The sequence below is a fragment of the Xyrauchen texanus genome, chromosome 23 (genome assembly GCF_025860055.1).
Source record: "Xyrauchen texanus isolate HMW12.3.18 chromosome 23, RBS_HiC_50CHRs, whole genome shotgun sequence".
NCBI lineage: Eukaryota > Metazoa > Chordata > Actinopteri > Cypriniformes > Catostomidae > Xyrauchen > Xyrauchen texanus.
This window is the reverse complement of record NC_068298.1, coordinates 21,001,641-21,027,847: the sequence shown is the minus strand read 5'-3', so window position 1 is coordinate 21,027,847 and position 26,207 is coordinate 21,001,641. Positions and strand designations below refer to the sequence as shown.

General features: G+C 46.7%; 1 protein-coding gene across 1 annotated transcript in view; it reads right to left on the bottom strand.

Annotated features, from left to right (window-relative positions):
- Window positions 1-26,207, bottom strand: part of si:dkey-237h12.3 (teneurin-3) — a 197,961-nt gene that overhangs the window by 83,428 nt on the left and 88,326 nt on the right. The window contains exon 4 of the mRNA XM_052089353.1: window positions 23,414-23,600. Within this exon, the coding sequence (XP_051945313.1) occupies window positions 23,414-23,600 (187 nt within the window). The remainder of the gene's footprint in view (window positions 1-23,413; window positions 23,601-26,207) is intronic.

The following is a 26,207-nucleotide window of genomic DNA, read 5'->3' as shown; positions in this document are numbered from 1 at the left end:
TCAGTCAAGTTGTGTCGGTATCTCACAATTTTTAATCACTATTAAAACTTTGCAGCTCTAGCTTTGCTTTAGGCATAGTTTAAAGTCTATCGAATCAACCATTCTAACATATAGGATTTTGTATGTAACAAAAAGCTGTTAGATAACTTAGAATGGCTGCATTAATTAAGAGCTGTCAATGGACATAATTGCTAAATGTAAAGATCAGTACCCATTCCTATATGAATGTCTGAATGAAATAAATGTCTCCAATCACTGGCTATAATGGAATGTGTGAACCACATCAAGTCATTGTGAAAATGAACAGCAGTAACACAAATAAACTCTACTACAACAAATACATACAGTATGCATGATACCTATTATACCTGGACGTGAGAGACAATTATATAGTTAAAATATCCATGTTTACATAACATTAGTTTTATTGACAACTGTGCTAGATCTTGTACTAGTTACGGTACTTGGGACGCTACTGACTTTACTTTTTTCAGTAATATCACAGTAGTTTAGTTATTTTTTTTAATAGTGTATAGATTTTCTAGTAATAAGCTACTTTTTCAAACAAGTTATGGTGTAATGTGGTCAAAGATTACTTTGTAATTTATACATTGATAAATCAATTAATTTGAATGAAATTGTCCTTTTGAATGTCCTTTTGAATGCCCTAAACCAGCCAAATGAAAAGGAAAAGTACCACCACAAGGTGGATTACAGAAATGTTGATTCGGAGGCATAACATCTAGTCCAGGGTGTAGGTCTAGGATGTAACTTGGAAACAGGGGTTCAGCATGAACTTGAAAGTCTGGATTGTCGAAGAGGGTCAGGTTTTCCGTAGCGTTGCAAGCAGGCAAGAGACAAAGATGACAAAATGAACCCAAATACTCTTTTAAAACCCATGAAATTAGCAACCAAAAAGCAAAACAAAACATAAATGAAGTATGACTGAGAATATGAACAAGAAACCATGACGAAAGCAAATTATGAAACAACACAAAACTTATCTCCAAGGTCAGCAGAACAAATACACCACGTACAGGGTGATCCAAAAACCATAACATAATAAACGTAACAAAATGAGAGTCAAACATAACTGCATAACTAAACTACATTATTTTTATCAACTGGCATAGACCAAACAGAACACAGGGTTTAAAGATGCTCTCAGTAACTTTTTGTTTGCGTCATCTTGGACTGATCTTGGATGCAGCGTTCTAACATGCATCCGACATCAGGATTGGTTTGCAGCGGTAGACCTGAAGGACGCGTACTTCCACGTCTCTATCTTGCCTCGACATCGACCCTTCCTACGGTTCGTGTTCGACGGCCAGGCATATCAGTACAAGGTCCTCCCCTTCGGCCTGTCCCCTCGTGTCTTCACGAAGATCGCAGAGGCAGTTGAGTGTGCATCCGCATACTCGACTACCTCGACGACTGGCTCATCTCTCAAGAGTTACTGTGTGCCCACAGGGACCAGGTGCTCAGGCACCTCTAGGGCTTCAGGTCAACTGGGAAAAGAGCAAGCTCGCCCCGGTTCAGAGCATCTCTTTTCTCGGCCTCAATGACAGCGCGCCTAACCGACGTGTGTGCGCAGTCAGTGCTGAAATGCCTCACCTTTTTCAAGCCAGGCATAGAGGTTCCTGGGGCATATGCATCCTCCGCGGCAGTCGTGCCACTGGGGTTGAAGATATGAGACCGCTTCAGCACTGGCTTCAGACTCCAGTCCCGAGATGGGCATGGCTCCGCAGCACATACCGTGTGTTCATCACCCCCGCCTGCCGCCAGACTTTCAACCCCTGGACAGACCTCTGTTTTCTATACACAGGAGTCCTCTCCCAGGCGGTCCAGCTGATTTGGGAGCGGTTCGGCAAAGCACAGGTAGACCTGTTCACTTCCCAAGAGACCTCCCACTGCCCGATCTGGTACTCCCTAGTAGAGGCTCCCCTCAGGATAGACGCACTGGCAAACAGCTGGCCCCGGGGGCTGCGCAAGTACACATTTCCCCCAGTGAGCCTACTTGTACTTTTCACAATACACATTCATTCAAAACAGCTTTATTGTCTATGAAAATTTAAGATGAGGAAACATTTAAAACTTGCCAGACTCTGTACAGCATTACTCTTTATATAGAACTTCAATGTTCAAGAAGCACTTAGACTCTTGTTCTTCTAAAAGTCTCAATACTTGCCTGGTTTAAAGACGCCAGCTTTCCTTTCATTTCGCTCTATTGTAAAACATCTGCTTTATAATCTTTATGGATATGAGCTGCTGCCACAACTCTAAGCCCACAAACACACACACACACACACACACACACACACACACACACACACACACACACACACACACACGCACACACACACACACACACACACACACACACACACGCACGCACACACACACACACACACACAAACATTTTTCACAAGGGCTTGGATAGGTTCCGGGCCACTGCACAGTGAATGAGGCACATTTAAAAGCCTTCATAAACGATTAACAACTACACTGACAGTGTGCAGTTTTGAGGCCAAACAATCCATAATTGATTAGTGGTAGTGTGACGCCAGGCAAAGAAATTGACTAAGCTAATCCTCATCACCCCTTTTTACAGTGTGTGAGAATGCTGTTTGCATTAGGACGACTAAGAAGTAACTTCAACCAAAAAATATTTCTGCCCTTGAACAATTGGATTCTGTTAGCGTCCCACCTTTTCTTGCCATCGGGTTGATGCCTGGAATGCTGCGGTGCAAAAGAAGAAGCCATATAAAAGGGGAGGAACTGGCAATTAAAAGAGAAATTGCAAACAAATAATTAAAGTATTTTTCTGGCAAAATCTGATCTATAATGACAACTGCATTATCTTGACTTAAAAGAGTGGGTTTTCCAAAGAATTTCTTGTTGACTTTAAGAGTTACAACGATTGAGTCTGTAAATTAAAAGAGTAAAGCAACAAAATTAGACAAAATAAGAGAGATTTAAAGCTAAAACAAGGCCTCTTCCTAACACATGCGCACACAGACAAACATGAGACATACGTTTAATGAATCACTGCAGGGTAGAATATAAAGAAATCAGCGAAAAACAGGATTTGCACAGATCCTCTCAACTCTAACTAGGACTCAAGTATCATCTTTGAGGTGGAAGCATCTGCCAACTCAGTAGGGGTCTGGGAGCAGCAGGTGCCTCTCCAGCACTCAGCAGAGTGGTGGTATTTTAAGACACTCCCTAGAGGTTTCTGCGCCACTGCCATTTTAGGACAGTCCCTTTCTGATGACATGTAAAGGTCAGAGTCTTTGTGACAGACAGCAGAGTGGAAAGTTTTCAAGATAACAGTGTGAGAAAGGTAGAGTAGTGAGAAAAGGATATTGGCATAGTGTAAGAAGGAAGAGGAAGGAGAGAGAGAAAGAGAGAGAGAGAGAGAGGTAGTAAAGGAATTCTACTAGGTTGATTAATAGCAAGAGAAGCCTATGTGTCAACCTTTTTTGAACAAACGCCCCCCTGACCTCTTCATGATCCTCTTAACACTTCAGAAATACTATTACAGCCAAACAATTGCAACACTGATACCTGAAGCCTGAGTTTTTGGTAAAAAAAAAAACTGAAACAGAAGTTTCTTATTGTATTTAAACTACATGTAAAAGCCTCAAGTTGAGTAATATTGTGTTTTGAAAAAAATGCAAAAACACATGGATTGTTTGAAAGGTATTGCAAATGTATTTAGAAATTCAAACAAATTCAGGCTCACACACAAATTTTTTTAAGATGAACCAATCACGTGAACAATAACGTAACTAACCTAAATGGCCAATGAAAAAGCAGCGGTCGTTCGCGCACTCAATTAGGCAATAGGCTTCAAATTTGAATGGCCTACAAACGGTCATTTGATTTCAAATGACGAACAAAGACGACAACAGCTCGGCCACCTGAACTGAACCGAAGAAAAAAACGACGTCAAAAACAGCCACTTTTTTTTTATTTACGGTCATTAGTGTGAGCCCTGAGCACTAATTATGCGCCTAATTATGTATTCCGCGTTATGTACAGAAAAAGCCGGTGAAAGCGCGCCTCTATTTTGCGCTGAAAATTGTCCGCCTCTTAAAAGCATGTGTAACTTAGGAAGCGGCTCTCCTGGCATATCCTCCTGGTGAAGTGGCAGCAGTAATCCGAGCAAGACGAAGACATAGGCTAAGGAGAAGAGCTGAAAAGATTTTTGCGCAGGCCGCCTGTTGAGTACCTCTGAGTAACGCCCCCCATTTGTGCCTGAGCGCCCCCCCTCTCTGCTGCCTCGTTCACACCGCCCCCCAACACTGTCCAAACGCCCCCTAGGGGGCGGTACCGCCCCGTTGAGAAACGCTGGCCTAGATCAAGCTTAGCAAAAAAGATTCTTCACTTGATGTGATTACAACACATCTTCTTTCTCATATCCATAATCAGCACATTCTCACTAGATTCCTTTTTGTTGTTGTTGTTTTTTCCTCTCCATAATGAAGCACAACAGCTGCACCACTACCAAAAATCAAACCTGACGCACCGAATTGACAACACTTTTTGTTTGTAATGAATGTGTACAGTGTGACTGCAGGGCGGCATCTACTTTACATAAAATGTCATATCAAAAACAGCAACAGATAAAAAATGTCTATAGCTATGGCCAATATTGTTTTCATCAATTTATGGTTTCCTAATAAAGTGATTAGATAATATGTTGATTTTATATTGATTTTGAAGGGAATCCAACAGATTTAAATTCTTAAAACCAATCTTGTGTTATACATAGAATGCTCCATTTTGTATTTTATGGTCTGTACAAAGACTGATGAATAATAGACAGTGCCTACTGTTAAGTAGAGGTTTCCAGAGCTAAAGGCTTTATGTTTTATTTGAAATTAATGAAAAGCTTTACAGAAAAACCTGGACATAATGGAATACAAAGGAATGAAAAGCGATACTAAACTACAGGTCAGGCTATTTGTAGGTGGTTATTCAATTTGATTCATTTATTCAAGATGATCCACTCCACGTATACATTATGTACTGTTTATACTATATATATATATATATATATATATATATATATTATGATGACAATTCCTCCCTCTTCACTTGTATTGTATTGTACAAACATTCATAGGGTTTCTTTGTCGATTCTAGCTTAGACCAACATATTTAGTTAGTTGTTCTCTTACGAGAGGTTCTCTCGTATTGCGTAAGCTAGCTTACGCTACGGGAAAGATTCATCTTTTCTGAGATATTGAAGCCAAAAAATTATCCTTAATTTTTGTATCCATTGTCAACGCAGTGCGGCAGCTGCAGACCTTGAGCGGGCTAGCTAGCGAGCTCATAGGTTGCTCTGCGGCAACTGCTGCAGCCTATAGACGAGCTTGGGCGAACTCGCATCCAATGAGAGGCGTCCGCGCGCTCACTGCATCAAAGCCCGCCAAAAAGGGCGTGACTAGAGTGCATATAAGCGTAGTTCGTGAGGCTGGAACCCTGATTTTCATCTCTTCAGCGAAGCTCTACGCATCGCTGACCTGGAAGCCGCGTCGCCGTTTGAGGGGCATCTAGCAAGCGTGGACAGCGCTAGAAGAAGCCGGCCGTCTCAGCCACCTTCAGCCATCCTGCGAGCTACGCCATCCGACGGCGTATCCTTTTATTAAGCAAGCTAGTTCTCACGAACTATTCACAAAAGAGTACTGAGCGTCTTTTTCAAGATGCCTCGCTCCACTTGCGCCTCATGTCGCGCCCTTCTCAGCACAGGAGACCGCCACATCATCTGCGCTCTCTGCCTGGGACTGGGGCACGCAGAGCTCGCCCTCACTGAGGGCGGATGCGATTTCTGCGAGGAGCTACCGATGTCGACCCTGCGGGCTCGACTCGAGCCGATCAAAGCAGAAACCGCCAGCGCCGCCTTACCCTCAGCCGCGCAGGAAGAAGCGCCGCTCACAAAGGCTGCCGGAAACTGTGGTTGAAGCGACTGCCTCGCCGGAGCCTCTCCCTCGAGCATCGCTTTCACCCTCCCCGCCCCGGGACGCGCAGTTGCCGCCGGCGGCCGCACTGCTGCCATCTCGGATGACGAAGCGGAGGATAAGGGCTGCTGTTCCATCATGGCTTCGGACAGCGAGGAGTGGACAGGCTCCCAAGCCTCCTCCTCAGCCCAGGAATCCAGCAGGACCCGCGCCGGGTCGAAGGGGAGTTAACACGCCTCCTCACACAGGCCGTCGACCGCCTCGGGCTCGAGTGGTCACCGCCCCTGAGCAGGCACCCAACAGACTCGGCGGCTGCTTTCTTCAAAGCCATCGCCGCTCTACACCCGCGGCCGGGCCGCTCCCTTCCTGCCGGAATTACATCACGGAGCTTGCAAAGTCGTGGAGCGCTCCGTTTTCAGCCAGGACCCGTTCACACGTCTCCACCTCTCTCGCGTCGGTGGGCGGTGCCACTGAGAGAGGCTACTCCTCCATCCCCGGTCGAGGACTCGGTAGCAGCACACCTTTGTCCGCCCTCCGCGAGATGGCGTTCCAAGCCTGTGCTCCCGTCTAAGGCCTGCAGAGCGACTTCCGCCTATGTTGGCCGCGCCTATTCCGCCGCCCGGCCAAGCCGCATCTGCTCTGCACTCAATGGCCATTTTACAGATCCTACAAGCAGACCTTCTTCGGAGTGGGATGAGAAAGGCAGGCACCCAGAGGCTGTTACTGATCTACTGGCGCGACAGACCTCGCCCTTCGGCTACCAAAGCTGCAGCCCAAGCTCTAGGGAAGTGCATGGCCTCGCTGACTGTGACCGAGAGACACTTATGGCTAACACTAGCCGACATGGGAGAAGCAGAGCGCTCCACGTTCCTCAACGCACCGCTCTCTCCAACCGGTCTCTTCGGCTCCGCGGTGAGTGGCATTGTTGACCGCTTCTCAGAAGTCCAGAAAGCCACCCAAGCCATGAACCTCTTCCTGCCGCGTCGCTAAGCTCCTCTGCAGGCCGCTCACGTGATCAGCCTCCTGCACGAGCCTCTTCACAGCGCCCAGTTCAACAATCTCAGACTTCTCAGCGTCGACAGGGCGGCCGCCCTCGATCAGCGCTCAGACAGCCGCCGCGAGACCGCCTCCCCGCGGGCCTCGATCTAAGGTAACGCTGAAACCCGAGCAGCCGAAGTCTTCCTAACTGTGTTGAACAAGCGACGGCTCAGTCCCGCCGCGGCGGACCACTGTCAAAGCTTTACCCCTGTCAGTCCCCTTCTCTCAGGCTACTACAGTGGTGAATTTAGCAGCCAACAAGCCGGTGACACTGCCCGCTTGCCTGCACTCAAACGCCGTTTTCACGGCGACTCAAATAAATCTTGTAAAGAGCAAACATGTCTTATGTGTAGAAAAAGTGCCCACAACCCAGTGTTCAGCCCCTACACACAAGCATAACACATCCCGTGCCCCTATCAGAGCACGCTCTCATAAAGCGATTACTGAACCGCTCGAGCGTCAGAGTCAATGAAGGCGCCCACAAATGCGTCGTGGCGCCCATTCTCTGCCCGCTCTGTCACACGACCAGCCCTATGTGTAGAAAATGTGCCCACAATCCAGTGTTCACTTCTGCACACAAGCACTGCATGTCTCGTGTCCCCACCAGAGCACGCTCACATAAAGCGATTACTGAACCGCTCGAGCGCTAGAGTCAATAAATGCGCCCACAAATGCGTCGTGGCGCCCATTCTCTGCCCGCTCTGTTACACGGCCAGCAACCATTCCTCTGTGTGTAAGTCCCGTGCCCATGACTATGCTTGCGCATCACGTAACAGATGTGACTCTTTCCCCATTCATTCCAATCGGAAGTCACTCACAAAACAGCCTGTTCATGCTGTCTGCGAGCAATCATGCATGAACACACTAAACGCAGCTCACACATTTTGTTCAGCTCTGTGTGCGGCAATCAGAGCGAATTGGCCATTCACCCTCTAGCGTTACGCTTCAAAGCGTGGGAAGCTATTCCAGGGATATCCAAGTGGGTGTTAAGCACAATACAACAGGGCTATTTGCTACAGTTCGATCGCCGCCCCTCGCTTCAGAGCTGGCTCGAAACCACTGTGAACACGGAAGCAGCGTGCATGCTTCGTTCAGAAATAGCAAGCCTTCTGTGCAAAAGGGCCATAGAAAAGTGCCACCCTCCCTGAGCGAGTCGGGGCTTTACAGCCGTTATTTTCTTGTTCCCAAGAAAGACGGCGGCCTCAGACCCATATTAGATCTCAGGGTTTTGAACAAGGTGCTTGCAAAAGACCGTTCAAAATGCTTACAATCAGGAAACTCCTCGCGCATGTGCGCCAGGGGACTGGTTTATTTCTCTCGATCTGAAAGATGCATACTTTCAGATTCAGATAAATCCCGTCACAGGCCATTCTTGAGATTCAGCCGGCGGCCAGGTTTATCAATACACCGTCCTTCCGTTCGGCCTGTCCTTAGCACCCCGTACTTTCACGAAGTGCATGGATGCGGCTTCGCACCCCTGCGGAGTCAGGGTTTGCGAATTCTGAACTATTTGGACGACTGGCTGATTATGGCTCAGTCACATATGGAGCTTCTGTCTCACAGAGCAGTTCTCCTCAGCCATCTGAACAGTTTGGGTCTTGCAGTCAATTGGACCAAGAGCTCACTACAGCCCAGTCAGACCATTTCCTTCCTGGGAATAGAACTAGACTCCGTGGCAATGACGGCTCGCTTATCTACACAGCGCGCGACGCCGTGTTCAGCGACTAGCCGCATCTTTTCAGATGAACAGCCTCACGCCTCTGAAGAAATTCCAGAGAGTGCTAGGTTACATGGCCTCAGCCGCAGCAGTACTTCAGCTGGGTTTACTGCACATCGCCCGCTTCAGCATTGGCTAAACACCCGGCGTCTCGCCGGGCTTGGGCCACAGGCCGCCAGCCCATCAAGGTGACTCAGACCTGCATATCAGCTCTGCAGCCCTGGACAGTGGCCGAATGGTATCAGCGGGGAGTGACAATGGGAGCTGTATCTCACCGAAAAGTCATCTCGACAGGCGGCGTCCAACACGGGTTGGAGCGCGGTCTCGCGAGGAGCTCTCCGGTTTTCGGCCTATGGTCAGTTCAGGAAAAGCTCCTTCACATAAATTGTCTGGAAATGATAGCGGTCGAGTGCGGCTCGTCGCTTTCTCCCGGTCATTCAGGGTCACCGCGTCCTGGTCCGTTCGGACAACAGATCTGTGGTATCCTACCTAAACCGTCAGGGCGGTGTCAGATCCAGGAACCTCTTCCATCTGACAAAACGCATACTGAGTTGGTCCCAGTGCCACCTGCGCTTCGCTGAGGCGGCGCGCGTGCCAGGCCACCTGAGCGGCGGCCCGGACAGACTGTCCAGAGACAATATTCCCCCAGGGAATGGTCCCTGCACGCTCAAACAGTCCAGGCGTTATGGCACCTATTCGGCAGAGCAGAGATAGACCTCTTTGCGTCCAAAGAGAACTCTCACTGCCCAGTATTTTTCTCGAGCGAGGGCCAGCTGGCCCAGGACTGGCCCAGGCGCCCGCTTTACGCCTTCCCTCCCGTCTCGCTATTGCCACAGGTAATGCAGAGGATCAGGAAGCAGCGTCACTCGGTGCTCCTCATAGCCCAGCGTTGGGAGAATCAGACATGGTTCCCGGAGCTTACGCAGCTGTCACTGACAGCGCCGTGGCCCATCCCAGTGAGAGCAGATCTCCTCTCTCAAGCTCGCGGCACAATCTGGCATCCCCACCCAGAGCTGGGGCTGCATGCGTGGGTGATCAGCGACTACCCGTCGCTCTGCCAGAAGGAGTAATAAACACCATCATACACGCTAGAGCCCCTTCCACGAGAAGACTCTATGCGTCAAAATGGTCTGTGTTCTCAAAATGGTGCACCGACAGAGACCTGGACCCACGGACATGTGGGGTGTAAGTCGCTGCTCGTATTTCTACAAGAGCTGCTGGATGAGGGCAGATCCCCATCCACGCTCAAAGTGTATGTGGCGGCCGTTGCGGCGTTCAGCTGAACCCCTGCACGGCCAGTCATGGGGTAAAAGCGAGCTGGTCATCCGCTTCCTCAGGGGAGCTAGAAGGATGAACCCCAGCGCCCCCATCGGTTCCTATCTGGGATCTTTCTATAGTTCTCGAAACTATGAAAGCCCCCTTTCGAACCACTTCAATCCGTGGATTTGAAATACCTTTCACTCAAAACCGTTTTTCTGACTGCCCTGTCATCAGTCAAGCGTGTGGGAGACCTTCACGCGCTGTCTGTCAGCGCTGCGTGTCTTGAGTTTGGACCAAGTGACTCCAAGGTCATTTTAAAGCCTAGACACGGCTATGTTCCCAAGGTGATCGGTACTCCTTTCAGAGCACAGGTCATTTCCCTATCGCCGCTGCCAGCACCGGATAGCGAACGCGGCGCCAATCTCCTTTGCCCGGTCAGAGCACTGAGATTGTATACTGCACGCTCCGCTGCTTTCAGGCGCTCGAGCAGCTTTTCGTTTCGTTCGGGGCGCACCAAAGGTCTCGCCGCCTCGAAACAGACACTATCTAGATGGATAGTGGGCGCTATTGCTGCTGCATACGGCGTCAAAAGACCTGCCATGCCCGTTGGGCATTAGGGCTCACTCCACTAGAGGCATGGCATCCTCGTGGGCATGGTCCAGCGGAATTTCCATTCCACGACATATGTGTGGCAGCGGGATGGACTTCCCCTCCACCTTTGTCAGATTTTACAATATGGAAGTGCCCGCTCTGCAGGCAAAACTACTAGCGGTTTAATACGCTACAGCTCCCCTGGTGAGCTGCACTGATGGGACACATTCTACACAGACCGGCACCGCCGCTCTGTCGTTCCCGTCCTACTATGTGCTTATGTATTACACAATCAATGACCCGCATTCTTGCCGGCCAAATATTATTTCCCCACTCATAAGGGCTCCCGGGTCCCCCTTAATTCCCTGGGGCTTATACAGTGGATGCTTGGCGCGCGGCGTTGACAATGGGTTCCCGTAGCGTAAGCTAGCTTACGCAATCTGAGAGAACCTCTCGTAAGAGAACGTATCGGTTACCTAACGTAACCTCGGTTCTCTCTAGATGAGGAGCGAGTATTGCGTAGCCGGCCGTGCTTTCGCGCCACGGCGACTTTTCGCTTCAGTCAATGAAAACCAGGGTTCCAGCCTCACGAACTACGCTTATATGCACTCTAGTCACGCCCTTTTGGCGGGCTTTGATGCAGTGAGCGCGGACGCCTCTCATTGGATGCGAGTTCAGCCCAAGCTCGTCTATAGGCTGCAGCAGTTGCCGCAGAGCAACCTATGAGCTCGCTAGCTAGCCCGCTCAAGGTCTGCAGCTGCCGCACTGCGTTGACAATGGATACAAAAATTAAGGATAATTTTTTGGCTTCAATATCTCAGAAAAGATGAATCTTTCCCGTAGCGTAAGCTAGCTTACGCAATACTCGTTCCCTCATCTAGAGAGAACCGAGGTTACGTTAGGTAACCGATACGTTTTATCCCACACACACTGCAATCATTTAATGGCATTTAATGAATAGTGCTTTGTAAAATTATTATTAGGATTGTAAGACAATATTAAAGTTGAACATGTATCTATTTGTCAGCATGTATGGTCACAATCTCAGTTTATGAATTTAGCATATAATAATATGTTTTTGTTGTATAGAAATATAATAAAATTTGACTGTGGAGAGTATGAAGCTATTATTCATCTTGCTTTACCTTTTGAGTGGGTAGCAGCTCTGGCTTCTGGGGGTAAGTGCAGCAAATGCAGGGTTATATAAACTGTGCCATTATGACATTATCCTCAATATATCTTTCAAGGAGGGATTTAACTCCTTCGTACTGTTATTTTTCAGAAGTTGTTCCTGTTGGAAGTCATTTTTTGTTGCCAAGTTTAAACTTACACATGATTCAAAATTAGATGCATATGTTTAGTTGTCTGCGATGGACTGGCGACCTGTCCAGGGTGTCCCCCGCCTTTCGCCCAATGTTAGCTGGGATAGGCTCCAGCCCCCCGCGACCCTGTACACAGGATAAGCGGTTGACGATGGATGGATGGATGGATGGATGTTTAGTTGTTTATCCTTGCAAGTAGCAAAGAGTAGGAGTCCTTCACACAAGATGGCTCTTGCCAAGTGCAGCTGAATGAAACAGAATGCAGAGACCTTGATATGCGATGTAACAGCCAAATTTAATGCATATTTTCAAAGACCATCATTTAAAATACTATATAGCGCATATGGAATGCAAGAACAAATTCTGTGTGAATGGCCCCTAAGTCTATGCCATTTTTTCCCATATGTTTAGGAATAGTCCTCCATATTATTTTACCAAGACTAGGCAGGCCAATCAAACAAGTATTGTTGAAATGTAAATGTGGGCAGTTATGTGTTAATGTATTCAGGCTTAGTTTAGTAGATGATCTTTTTGTACAGGGAAGTTTTCAGTTCTGAACATTCCTTTTAAAACTACAATGAATTTGTCTTTTTTTTCTTTTTTCAAAAGATCAACTGAGATTCTATTTTCTTAATATGGCCCCTTTAAGCTAAAAAAAAAGGCATATGCTTTTTTAAGATTCATCACTTTTATTTACTTCTTTGTGTTCTGTGTCCTCTACTTGGTCATATAATATGTTTTTGCAAATTTTAAAGATGACAAAAAACATATATAATAAAAATGTAGGCTTGTACACAGTGACTTCTGTTGTGGTTAATTCTGTTTCTGATGTTTTTGCATTTATATTGGGACACTGCTAGACACAGTCTAGTGGGACTATTCCTTTAGCCTTTTGAAGTGAAAATGCTGATTTTAGTGTTTAGGAATCTGCATAAGGGTGTGAAAAAATCTATGATGCAGTGCACTGGCATACTATTTACTCTGTGAGTCTGTTATGAACTAAAGTAGAATTTTATAAAGAAGACATCCTTTTATAAAGACCTATTTTGCACAGGCTTCCAAACACTTTATTCAAGAACGCTGTCATCCAATTAAAAAATAAACAGTTTAATAACAGATTATGTGCACAATTATAATAAATGTTGTATTGTCATAATAAAAATAAAAATTGTGTGTCTATACAGAATTTTATTTAATTTATTTATTTTATGCCTGATTTGATACTCATGTAACACATAAGTAAATTCACTTTGTAGGGTAGATGCTGGGTAAGCAGCACTCAGCTTGAGTAGTGCACTGCAAGATATCTATAGTGACAGCAAGGTACATTACATAAAGCCTTCTTTCTGTATCTTTTATGAAAATATTTGCTAAAAAATTACTAGTTATAAATAGTTGTACCACAGCACTTTTAAATGCTTGATTATGATTGGTTGACGGACGTTATAAAGTGTGCAATTATTTTTCAGTAAATGCACAGCTGTGAAGTCGTTTCAGGCCGACCGCATTATCTTGTACCATATCACTTTGCAAATTTCTTCAGTTAAGAGCCGTACAGGCAAACAGCAAATAATCAATAAAACTGGCTAAGTAAATCAGATAAGAAGGACATACAATTTTAATAATATCCGAAATCTATTGTAAGATCTGTTAAAAGCATCCTCACGGTCTCTCTCCTGCTCTCACCACACACACACAAACACAAACACAAACACATACACACACACACACACACACACACACACACACACACACGCAAGCAAGAAACAGAACCTTGATGTCAACGCAACCCGCAACATAATAAATACAACAGTTTCGCAACTGAAAAGCTATATACAAGTATAGCAATGCACCACCTAGCTACTAAGAAGTATAGTTCCCCTTCTGTCACACACTCGACGTTGTGTCAAATGAAGTGACACAAGGGGTCTTCCTGGGATGCCAAACGTACCTCTGAACCTGGGAAAAGGCCAATGTCAAGTTGGCAGACAGAATTTGCATGCCCCGCCCCGTACATACGGCTATAAAGGGAAGCGGGGCAGCGAGTGCCAGTCAGAATTTTTCCACCACTGTTTCACTCACCTCTACTGGTGATAAGCAATGCTGTTGGATCTACGGCGCGTTTCTAGCTGGCGTTCTCTCTCTCTGCACGCTGTGCAGTCTACGCCCCTGGGTGCTTCAACAGAGCTTTCATTGCCTGAAAGAGTGTTTCTCCTCCTAAAAAGAGATTATTTCCTCTAAAAAAGTTTGAGTTGCCACTCATAAAAGAGCAATACACAGCAGGCGTTGAACGTCCTTTTCAGGACGCGTCTTTTTAAAGATGTCTTTCTGCCTCTGTGTAATTCCTGGATGCGGTTGATTTCTCTCCACTTCTGACGGTCCTGGGCTTCGATCACACGCAAGCAGCATTTTATGAATGGTTCATGTTCTCAGTGCGAGAAAATAGCCATGGCAACATTGCAGTCACAGCTTTCTTTTCTCACGAGAGAAAGCCACTTCAGCCACCCCCCGCGTCGTTCCTTCTTCCCACGGGATTGAGGACGACCCGGCTGGCGTTGAAGGCGATTTGGGGATGACGACGAGCTTGGTTTTGACAGTTAAATCCCCACAAAACACCCGCCCCCGGCACGCTTGCTCAGCTCGTGGCCAGTCGGCATTCTCCCTTGAGCCCCCAGAATTGGATGAGGATATCGCCGCTGCATCGTAGAGCTGACCTCGAATGTCTACAGGGCCACCAGACAGGCCGCCTCTGCCATGCATGCCATGGCTCTCCTGCAAGTTCACCAAGCCAAGGCACTCAAAAATCTGCACCTGGGTAGTTCCGACCCCGACGTGCTGCAGGAACTGCGCTCTGCCACTGACCTCGCACTCAGAGCCACGAAGGTCACAGCGCAGGCACTCAGGCAGGCGATGGCCACCCTCGTGGTCCAGGAGCGTCACCTCTGGCTGAACATGGTCTAGATGCACGATGTTGACAAGGCACGCTTTCTCAACGCCCCCGTCTCCCAGATTGGCCTCTTCGGCGACACCGTCGAACCGTTCGCCCAGCAGTTTTTGCCGGTGAAGAAGCAGATGGCACATCTTGCCACGGCGCCGCCAAACCAGTGCGCCCCGCCTGCTCACCAAGGGCATCCCCCTGCGGTTAAACAACAGGTAGCTCCGCCTCAACCCGGGCCCAGCTCTCAGCCCCAGCATCGAGCACCTCGCAGGCAGTGTATGCCCCCCATCTCCAGGACCCCTTCCAGGACCAGGAAAGCTCCGAAGCGCTCCTGATACGGGCGACCCAGGCAGTCAGTCGTTCGCTCCGGGGCTGGTACTAAGACCAATCCATCCCCCGGTGGAGGGCCGGGAGGAGAATCCTTGTTTCATTTGCTGCACCGCATTCAGGCTACTGCACCCACATTCTCAATAAAGAGTGATTTTCTCACTCCCTCGGTCATCCAGCCGGTGCGCACAGTTTTCACGGCACCCCGGCCCCAAAACTCTACAGTCCTGGCTCCCCGGACACAGTTCCCTAACCTCCGGCCCCATGACTGCTCAGCCCCGGCAAGCCAGTGCTGACGAGTTCCAAAGACGCCTCTCTAGGACCTCTTCCTCAGTCTCTAACCGCCCCCTGCCGGGTGCGCGGAGCAAGGTAAGTGCTTTGAATATTTTCTCAGCACCCAAGCCTCGGGACGCTCTTCTGCCTCCCGAAGCGCTATTACCTGCTCCCCCCCGCCACGCAGCCCCAACTGGTATGTCAAAAGCGATCGTCCCATTAGTGCCCCTCACGCAGAGTTTGGATGCGTGGCTTTCACTTCCCAATCCATCACGTTGGCTGGCCAGGACCAATTCGACTCAGCTACGCGATTCAGTTCGCCCGGCTCCCGCTTCGTTTCAGCGGTGTTCGATCCACTTCCGTGCGCGGCGAGCGAGCCAGCGCCTTACGAAGAGAGATCACAACCCTGCTCCTCAATTATGTGATAGAGCCCATCCCTCCAGCCTAGATGGAGAAGGGTTTCTACAGCCTTTGCTTCATTGTACCCCAAAAAAGCGGCGGGTTGCGACCAATCTTTGAACCAGCGAGTTCTCAACCACAGCCTGGACATCTTACAGAGACTCCCGTTCAAAATGTTCATGCAAAAACAGATTCTTACCTGCGTTCGACAGCTAGATTGGTTTGCGGCGGTAGACCTGAAGCACGCGTACTTCCACGTCTCCATTCTGCCTCGACACAGACCCTTCTTACGGTTCAACGGCCAGGCATATCAGTCCTGTCCCCACGTGTCTTCGCAAAGATCGCCGAGGCAGCTCTTGCCCCGCTAAGGGAAGTGGGCATTCGCATACTCAACTACCTCGACGACTGGCTCATACTGGCTCACTCTCGAGAGTTACCAGTACTAAGGGCTCGAAGAGAGCTAATTTATTAAGTAAATAAATAAATAAATAAATAAATAATGCCCTCTAACGTGACTGGTTGGACATTTCATTTCTTTTTTATGAGCTATATAATTTAGGTTTCATAATTTTGTACAGGCATCGGTAAATCACATTCAGTTGATAACATATGGTCAATTGTAATGCCGTTAAACCCATAAATAAGCAACTTGCGGGCAGTTGCGTACACAATACAACAGAGGAACAAAAAATTGTATTGCTTGCAGTGTTTCGTTCAAGATTTCTTCAGTCATTCTATTTATTTTGTTTTATCTGTTGCATGGGAAATACATCACTGTACATTCTTGGATTTAGTTTAACCAATGACGCTGGCAATGCGCTCAACCAAACCAGAGAATGTTAATGGTTGTGGACATCCAAACTGAAAATGTTTTGCACTAAAGCTTCCTGTAAAACAATTTTTATTGACCTCTTGGACTGCTTAATTAAAAAAAGAACCTCTGATGAGAGCTAAAGCATGCAAAGACTGTAAGTTATTTTCAGAAAGAACATACAAGTGTTTGTTAAATGAATATTTTATGATGTGAATGTCCTCCATTTAAATATACACTCACCTAAAGGATTATAAGGAACACCATACTAATACTGTGTTTGACCCCCTTTCGCATTCAGAACTGCCTTAATTCTATGTGGCATTGATTCAACAAGGTGCTGAAAGCATTCTTTAGAAATGTTGGCCCATATTGATAGGATAGCATCTTGCAGTTGATGGCGATTTGTGGGACGCACATCCAGGGCACGAAGCTCCCGGTCCACCACATCCCAAAGATGCTCTATTGGGTTGAGATCTGGTGACTGTGGGGGCCATTTTAGTACAGTGAACTCATTGTCATGTTCAAGAAACCAATTTGAAATGATTCGAGCTTTGTGACATAGTGCATTATCCTGCTGGAAGTAGCCATCAGAGGATGGGTATATGGTGGCCATAAAGGGATGGACATGGTAAGAAACAATGCTCAGGTAGGCCGTGGCATTTAAACGATGCCCAATTGGCACTAAGTGTGCCAAGAAAACATTCCCCACACCATTACACCACCACCACCAGCCTGCACAGTGGTAACAAGGCATGATGGATCCATGTTCTCATTCTGTTTATGCCAAATTCTGACTCTACCATCTGAATGTCTCAACAGAACTTGAGACTCATCAGACCAGGCAACATTTTTCCAGTCTTCAACTGTCCAATTTTGGTGAGCTCTTGCAAATTGTAGCCTCTTTTTCCTATTTGTAGTAGAGATGAGTGGTACCCGGTGGGGTCTTCTGCTGTTGTAGCCCATCCGCCTCAAGGTTGTGCGTGTTGTGGCTTCACAAATGCTTTGCTGCATACCTCGGTTGTAACGAGTGGTTATTTCAGGCAAAGTTGCTCTTCTATCAGCTTGAATCAGTTGGCCCATTCTCCTCTGACCTCTAGCATCAACAAGGCATTTTCAGCCCACAGGACTGCCGCATACTGGATGTTTTTCCTTTTCACACCATTCTTTGTAAACCCTAGAAATGGTTGTGCGTGAAAATCCCAGTAACTGAGCAGATTGTGAAATACTCAGACCGGCCCGTCTGGCACCAACAACCATGCCAGCTCAAAATGGCTTAAATCACCTTTCTTTCCCATTCTGACATTCAGTTTAGAGTTCAGGAGATTGTCTTGACCAGGACCACACCCCTAAATGCATTGAAGCAACTGCCATGTGATTGGTTGATTAGATAATTGCATTAATGAGAAATTGAACAGGTGTTCCTAATAATCCTTTAGGTGAGTGTATATATATACAGTATATATATATATATATATGTATATATATATATATATATATATATTACTGTTCACATAGCTGTTAAAAGCTTCCAATTCTCATGTACTAGCGAGTCTGAAGCCTTCCTTATATGACATTTTCATGGGCGTGGATTTTGTGTTTAAATGTTTTTATTTGGTATTTCAGCAGATGATCATTTGTAACTACACCTTTTATATACAAACAAATAAAAATTACATCCTAACAAATATGCATGAACTAAAATAAATAAATAAATAAATAATCCAACCCCACCCAAAAACTCAACCCAAAGGTGCTATCCAGTGGTAAAAGCATGTCATGAAGGCATAGTAAACATTAATCACTAGCTTGCAGAAAAGAAATAAAAGGTGACCACATTTTTTCAAATAACAATTTCTTTCTAAATGCAGTGTACCAGTCAAGTCTGTCAGCCATAGTTCTCTTACGAGAGGTTCTCTCGTATTGCGTAAGCTAGCTTACGCTACGGGAAAGATTAATCTTTTCTGAGATATTGAAGCCAAAAAATTATCCTTAATTTTGTATCATTTGTCAACGCAGTGCAGCAACTGCAGACCTTGAGCGGGCTAGCTAGCGAGCTCATTGGTTGCTCTGCGGCAACTGCTGCAGCCTATAGACGAACTTGGGCGAACTTCGCATCCAATGAGAGAGCGTCCAGCGCTACTGCATCAAAGCCCGCCAAAATGGGCGTGGCTAGAGTGCATATAAGCGTATTTCGTAGGCTGGAACCCTGATTTTCATCTCTTCAGCGAATCTCTTCGCATCTCTGAACTGGAAGTCGCGTCGCCGTTCGAGGGGCATCTAGCAAGCTTGGACAGCGCTCGAAGAAGCCGGCCGTCTCCGCCACCTTCAGCCATCCTGCGAGCTACGCCATCCGGCGACGTATCCTTTTTTAGAGCAAGCTAGTTCTTAACGAACTTCACAAAAGAGTAACGAGCATCTTTTTTAAGATGCCTCGCACCACTTGCGCTTCATGCCGCGCCCCTCTCAGTGCTGGAGACCGCCACATCATCTGCGCTCTCTGCCTGGGACTGGGGCATGCAGAGCTCGCCCTCGCTGAAGGCAGATGCGACCTCTGCGAGGAGCTTCCGATGTCGACCCTGCGGGCTCGACTCGGCGCTCAGAACCGAAGCCGCCGCGCCGCCTTCCGTTCCGCCGCGCAGGAAAAAGCGCCGCTCCCAAAGGCTGCCAGAACCGGTGATAGAAGCGACTGCCTCGCCGGAGCCTCTCCCTCGAGCATCGCTCTCAGGGACACGCAGTTCAGAACGTTCAGCACGCTGTGTGCAGCAATCAGGGCGATTTGGCCATTCACCCTCTAGCGTTACGCTTCAAAGCGTGGGAAGCTATCCCAGGGATATCCAAATGGGTGTTAAGCACAATAAAACAGGGCTATTTGCTACAGTTCAATCGCCGCCCTCCCCGCTTCAGAGCGCGGCTCGAAACTATTGTGAACACGGAAGCAGCCTGCATGCTTCGTTCAGAAATAGCAAACCTTCTGTGCAAAAAGGCGAGAAAGTGCCGCCTTCGCTGAGCGAGTCGGGGTTTTACAGCCGTTATTTTCTTGTTCCCAAGAAAGACGGCGGCCTCAGACCAATATTAGATCTCAAGGGTTTGAACAAGGTGCTTGCAAAAGACCGTTCAAAATGCTTACAATCAGGAAACTCCTCGCGCATACGCGCCAGGGGGACTGGTTTATCTCTCTCGATCTGAAAGATGCCTACTTTCAGATTCAGATAAATCCCGTCACAGGCCATTCTTGAGATTCAGCCGACGGCCAGGTTTATCAATACACCGTCCTTCCGTTCGGCCTGTCTTTAGCACCCGTACTTTCACGAAGTGCATGGATGCGGCGCTCGCACCCCTGCGGAGTCAGGGCTTGCGAATTCTGAACTATTTGGACGACTGGCTGATTATGGCACAGTCACATATGGAGCTTCTGTCTCACAGAACAGTTCTCCTCAGCCATCTGAACAGTTTGGGTCTTGCAGTCAATTGGACCAAGAGCTCACTACAGCCCAGTCAGGCAATTTCCTTCCTTGGAATAGAACTAGACTCCGTGGCAATGACGGCTCGCTTATCTACAAAGCGCGCGCCGTGTTCAGCGACTAGCCGCATCCTTTCAGATGAACAGCCTCACGCCTCTGAAAAAATTTCAGAGAGTGCTAGGTTACATGGCCTCAGCCGCAGCAGTACTTCAGCTGGGTTTACTGCGCATGCGCCCGCTTCAGCATTGGCTAAACACCCGGCGTCTCGCCGGGCTTGGGCCACAGGCCGCCAGCCGATCAAGGTGACTCAGACCTGTATTTCAGCTCTGCAGCCCTGGACAGTGGCCGAATGGTATCAGCGGGGAGTGACGATGGGAGCTGTATCTCGCCGAAAAGTCATCTCGACAGGCGCGTCCAACACGGGTTGGGAGCGGTCTCGCGAGGGCTCTCCGGTTTTTGGCCTATGGTCAGTTCAGGAAAAGCTCCTTCACATAAATTGTCTGGAAATGATAGCGGTCGAGTGCGCGCATGCGCTTTCCCCGATCATTCAGGGTCACCACGTCCTGGTCCGTTCGGACAACAGATCTGTGGTATCCTACCTAAACCGTCAGGGCGGTGTCAGATCCAGGAACCTCTTCCATCTGGCGAAACGCATACTGAGTTGGTCCCAGTAACACCTGCGCTCGCTGAGGGCGATGCACGTGCCAGGCCACCTGAGCGGCGGCCCAGACAGACTGTCCAGAGACAATATTCCTCCAGGGGAATGGTCCCTGCACGCTCAAACAGTCCAGAAGTTATGGCGCATATTCGGCAGAGCAGAGATAGACCTCTTTGCGTCAGAAGAGAACTCTCACTGCCCAATATTTTTCTCGAGCGAGGGCAGCTGGCCCAGGACTGGCCCAACCACTCGCTTACGCCTTCCCTCCGTCTCGCTATTGCCACAGGTAATGCAGAGGATCAGGAAGCGCGTCACTCGGTGCTCCTCATAGCCCGCGTTGGGAGAATCAGACATGGTTCCCGGAGCTTCGCAGCTGTCACTGACAGCGCCGTGGCCCATCCCAGTGAGAGCAGATCTCCTCTCTCAAGCTCGCGGCACGATCTGGCATCCCCACCCAGAGCTGGCGCTGCAGCGTGGGTGATCAACGACTACCCGTCGCTCTGCCAGAAGGGGTAATAAACACCATCATACACGCTAGAGCCCCTTCCACGAGAAGACTCTATGCGTCAAAATGGTCTGTGTTTTCAAAATGGTGCACCGACAGAGACCTGGACCCACGGACATGTGGGGTGTCGTCGCTGCTCGTGTTTTTACAAGAGCTGCTGGATAAGGGCAGATCCCCATCCACGCTCAAAGTGTATGTGGCGGCCGTCGCGGCGTTCGCTGAACCCCTGCACGGCCAGTCACTGGGAAAAACGAGCTGGTCATCCGGCTTCCTCAAGGGAGCTAGAAGGATGAACCCCAGCGCCCCCATCGGTTCCTATCTGGGATCTTTCTATAGTTCTCGAAACTATGAAAGCCCCCTTTCGAACCGCTTCAATCCGTGGATTTGAAATACCTTTCACTCAAAACCGTTTTCTGACTGCCCTGTCATCAGTCAAGCGTGTGGGAGACCTTCATGCGCTGTCTGTCAGCGCTGCGTGTCTTGAGTTCGGACCAAGTGACTCCAAGGTCATTTTAAAGCCTAGACACGGCTATGTTCCCAAGGTGATCGGTACTCCTTTCAGAGCACAGGTAATTTCCCTATCGGCGCTGCCAGCATCCGATAGCTGACGCGACGCCAATCTCCTTTGCCCAGTCAGAGCACTGAGATTGTATACTGCGCGCTCCGCCTCTTTCAGGCGCTCTGAGCAGCTTTTTGTTTCGTTCGAGAGCGCGCAAAGGTCTCGTCGCCTCGAAACAGACACTGTCTAGATGGATAGTGGGCGCTATTGCTGCCGCATACTGGCGTCAAAAGACCTGCCATGCCCGTTGGGCATTAGGGCTCACTCCACTAGAGGCATGGCCTCATCGTGGGCATGGTCCAGCGGGATTTCCATTCACGACATATGTGTGGCAGCGGGCTGGGCTTCCCCCTCCACCTTTGTCAGATTTTACAATCTGGAAGTGCCCGCCCTGCAGGCAAAACTACTAGCGGTTTAATACGCTACAGCTCCCCTGGTGAGCTGCACTGATGGGACTCATTCCACACAGACCGGCACCGCCGCTCTGTCGTTCCCTTCCCACTATGTGCTTATGTATTACACACACACTGGCCCGCAATCTTGCCGGCCAAATATTATTTCCCCCGGGTTCCCCCACCCCCGGGGCTCATGCAATGTATGCTTGGCGTGTACGGCGTTGACAATGGGTTCCCGTAGCGTAAGCTAGCTTACGCAATACGAGAGAACCTCTCGTAAGAGAACGAATCGGTTACCTAACGTAACCTCGGTTCTCTCTAGATGAGGGAACGAGTATTGCGTAGCCGGCCGTGCTCGCGCCACGGCGACTTTCACTTCATTCAATGAAAACCAGGGTTCCAGCCTCACGAACTACGCTTATATGCACTCTAGCCACGCCCATTTTGGCGGGCTTTGATGCAGTAGCGCGCGGACGCCTCTCATTGGACGCGAGTTCAGCCCAAGTTCGTCTATAGGCTGCAGCAGTTGCCGCAGAGCAACCAATGAGCTCGCTAGCTAGCCCGCTCAAGGTCTGCAGTTGCTGCACTGCGTTGACAAATGATACAAAATTAAGAATAATTTTTTGGCTTCAATATCTCAGAAAAGATGAATCTTTCCCGTAGCGTAAGCTAGCTTACGCAATACTCGTTCCCTCATCTAGAGAGAACCGAGGTTACGTTAGGTAACCGATTCGTTTAATCGAATGAATGTGCAGAAAAGTTGCTTAAATTGTCATTTTTACAGTCCTTTTAGGGTTTGTTGACATTACATAGTCATTGTAACGAAGTTGTAAAATTGGATATAAATTTACACAGAAAAGGTTTGAAAGCAATGTTAAAACACTAAAATCATATTTACATGCATGTTGTTTATGTCTTGTGACTACACTTTTGAAACAGTGAGTATTTTAACGTTCATGGATTGGTCCCCATTCACTTCCATTGTAAGTGCGTCGCTGAAACCAAGATTCTTCTTTTTTTAAAGAAAAGGATTGATGAGCCAAATTATGCCACAAATGCTGTTGATTGAGCTTAAATTGTACTGAACCCAGAATATTCCTTTAAAGTGTAAATAATAGTAAATAATAGTAAAGTGTAATAGTGGAAATATTAACACAATAATGTAACGACTTTGTATTAAAAACACTTACCTGTTCTCCAGGCCTATGTTGCCACCCAGAACCCAGTTTTCTTGCAGTTGCACACATTCAGATGCACTCTGAAGCTCTGCCGTCTGATTGGCCAGTGATTGGTTGAGGGAGGTGACTGACTGATGCTGCTTGTGTTGATGTGGAGCAGGTGGCAGAGGGGGCGGGCCTTGCTGGCTAGGAAGCTGGTCTATTGGAAGAGGAAAGGCAGAGGCATTAGCAAAACTTGTTATAAATTCTGCTTCACACAAAGGGAAGCGGATTGTGTGCTTTTTTACAGATTGGAATAGGTTAAATGGGATTCTATCCTAGAGAATTTGTTCCTTTGAATGTCATCAAATCTTTACTTTTCACCGTCCAGTGAAAAACACAACAGTTTTGTTCAAGTGATCAAAAACGACTGTTTTGATCACGAGTCAAACATTGTACTGTAATAATGTGATTTGTTGTAATTTTTTACTTTTTAAATAACATTTACAGTAGTATTTACTGAATGCATTATCGCTCAGTAATGTTACCCGACTGTATGTTGTGCCAATAACAGAGAAAATATTTTTGGAAATTTTTAATTTATTGAACAAATGTATTTTAATATATTGCTAACATTAGTTAACTACATTAGTAAAAATGAACTAACAATAAACAATACTTTTACAGCATGTATTAATCATGGTTGATGTTAATTTCAACATACTTATACATTTTTAAAACTAAATGGAAAATATATTAACATTACTGTAGTTAATGCACTATGAACATTAACTAACAATGAACAATTGTATTTTTATGAACTAACATTATCCAAGATTAATGAATGCTGTACAAATATGTTGTTCTTTTTTTAGTTTATGATAAGTGTTTTTGTTAGAATTTATTTTAAAAGAAAGGTTAATGGAAAAATATCTACAATATTTGAGTAAGTATTAGATAGATTTTAAGGAAAATGTTGTTCCTCTCTACATTGGAACAAAATAACGAAACATAAAATGAGCCATAGCTTGTGTCTGTGTGCAAATAAAGAGATGGAGGTACACCTGCTATTTATCAAGCGTAGGACATGCTAAAATCAGGAGTTGCAAAAACCGCTCCTTTGTTCCTTCTCCTACATTCAAAAACAGGATATGTCCGACCAGGAAATGGGAACATGACCTGAATCATAACATTGACACGACCAATTACAAAGACTTGAAATCGAGTAGCAATAGTGGTGCGGTGCTCGCAACTTTACGAGTGAGCAAACTTAAGACTCCGCAGGCCATCGCCGGGGAGCAGATGTTTTATAATGGGCTCTTAAACTGAATGCTTCACGTTTGATTACAGCCAGAGAGAGACTCTCGTTTAACTAATGACCGGAACCTCCATTAGGACAGCAGGAAAAAGACAGGTTTTCTCATTTCACTCCAAGCTGGGTAATTGCCCCCCAAAATGACACTGTGTGATTATCTTACTGTCCCATCCTGCCGCCCTGCTGACGGGTCTGTTTCCGTCTGACTACGGGTGTCCAAACATATGCTGTCACACACCAGACTGTCACAGGACCGTACTACATAGGTACTCCAAAAGAAATCATAATTGCCAAATTCTAATGCAAAATTACCACCAGGAATAAAGTGTATGTGGAGTATGATGGCATGCTTTTCCTTTTTCTTTCTTTTAATTTCTATAATTTAAATGTCAAAATGGTAGTGTCAGTGTTCAAAACATACTTAAATAACTGTTATTAACATTTCAAATGCATCAGTCACGAAAATGACAAGCCAGATTTTTTTTTTCTTTTACATGTATCAAAACATTAGAATTTACTTTGCTGCTACTAATAACCAACATTTTACTGTGATTGACATTTTTTTAAAGAGATCCTTTTACCACATTATTTTGCAAGTATTAAACAATATGCTGAAGCAAAATGCACCACATTGTAAATTACAGTAATATTTCCATACATGTAAATGTTTTTTACATGTATGGAAATATTTAGAAAAAATCTGTTGTCACTGTCAAAGATCATTGTAATATTTGAACACTAGGATGTAGTTAACACTGAGGTTTCAGCATCACACACACACACACACACACACACCCACACACACACACTAATAACAGTGTTGTATTTACAGAATAAACTGTTATTGCTCTTATTACTGTTATCATGATAATATAATATTTTTTAAAACAATTCTTGTCCCTGAATATTCCTAAATTAAAGTATGACAGGTTGATCACCAATAACAGATGGAAAATTACTTTACAAAGGCTGATAAATTAGTGCATCTCTATCTTTTAGACTTAAAAAAAGTAAAAACAAAAGTTTATATGCATGCGTGGTCATTAACTCCACAGCGCCATCAACCACTTTTTCAGCCTATGTCAAGAACTATGAAAGACCAACTCATTTTGTGTTACATGGCAGAGGTTGAAGTGAGGAAAGAAAAATAATCATTATGACAGGTGTCGCGCCACATTCATGACAGGGATAAAATGGGCCTCTGTGACAGGTGCAATAGATAATGTGTTAGAGAGGAAACATGGTACAAACTCCACTCTGTGCTCCTGACACAAAGAGGTCACCCGGTGCAAAGATAGGGATGTCGTGTCATGCACAGACATAGCGAACACCATTACACTTTTATGTTGTTTGCATCCACAATTGCATCAAACAGCCCAACACAGCGGTAGGAAATGAAAAAGCCAGAAATCGTCAGAGACAGTGAACTCTTTGAGGCAGCACAATTTGCTTTAAATGTGCCCTTAAGGTAACTCATGCTTTTTTGAATGCGACTTAATGGAAAATTGTAAC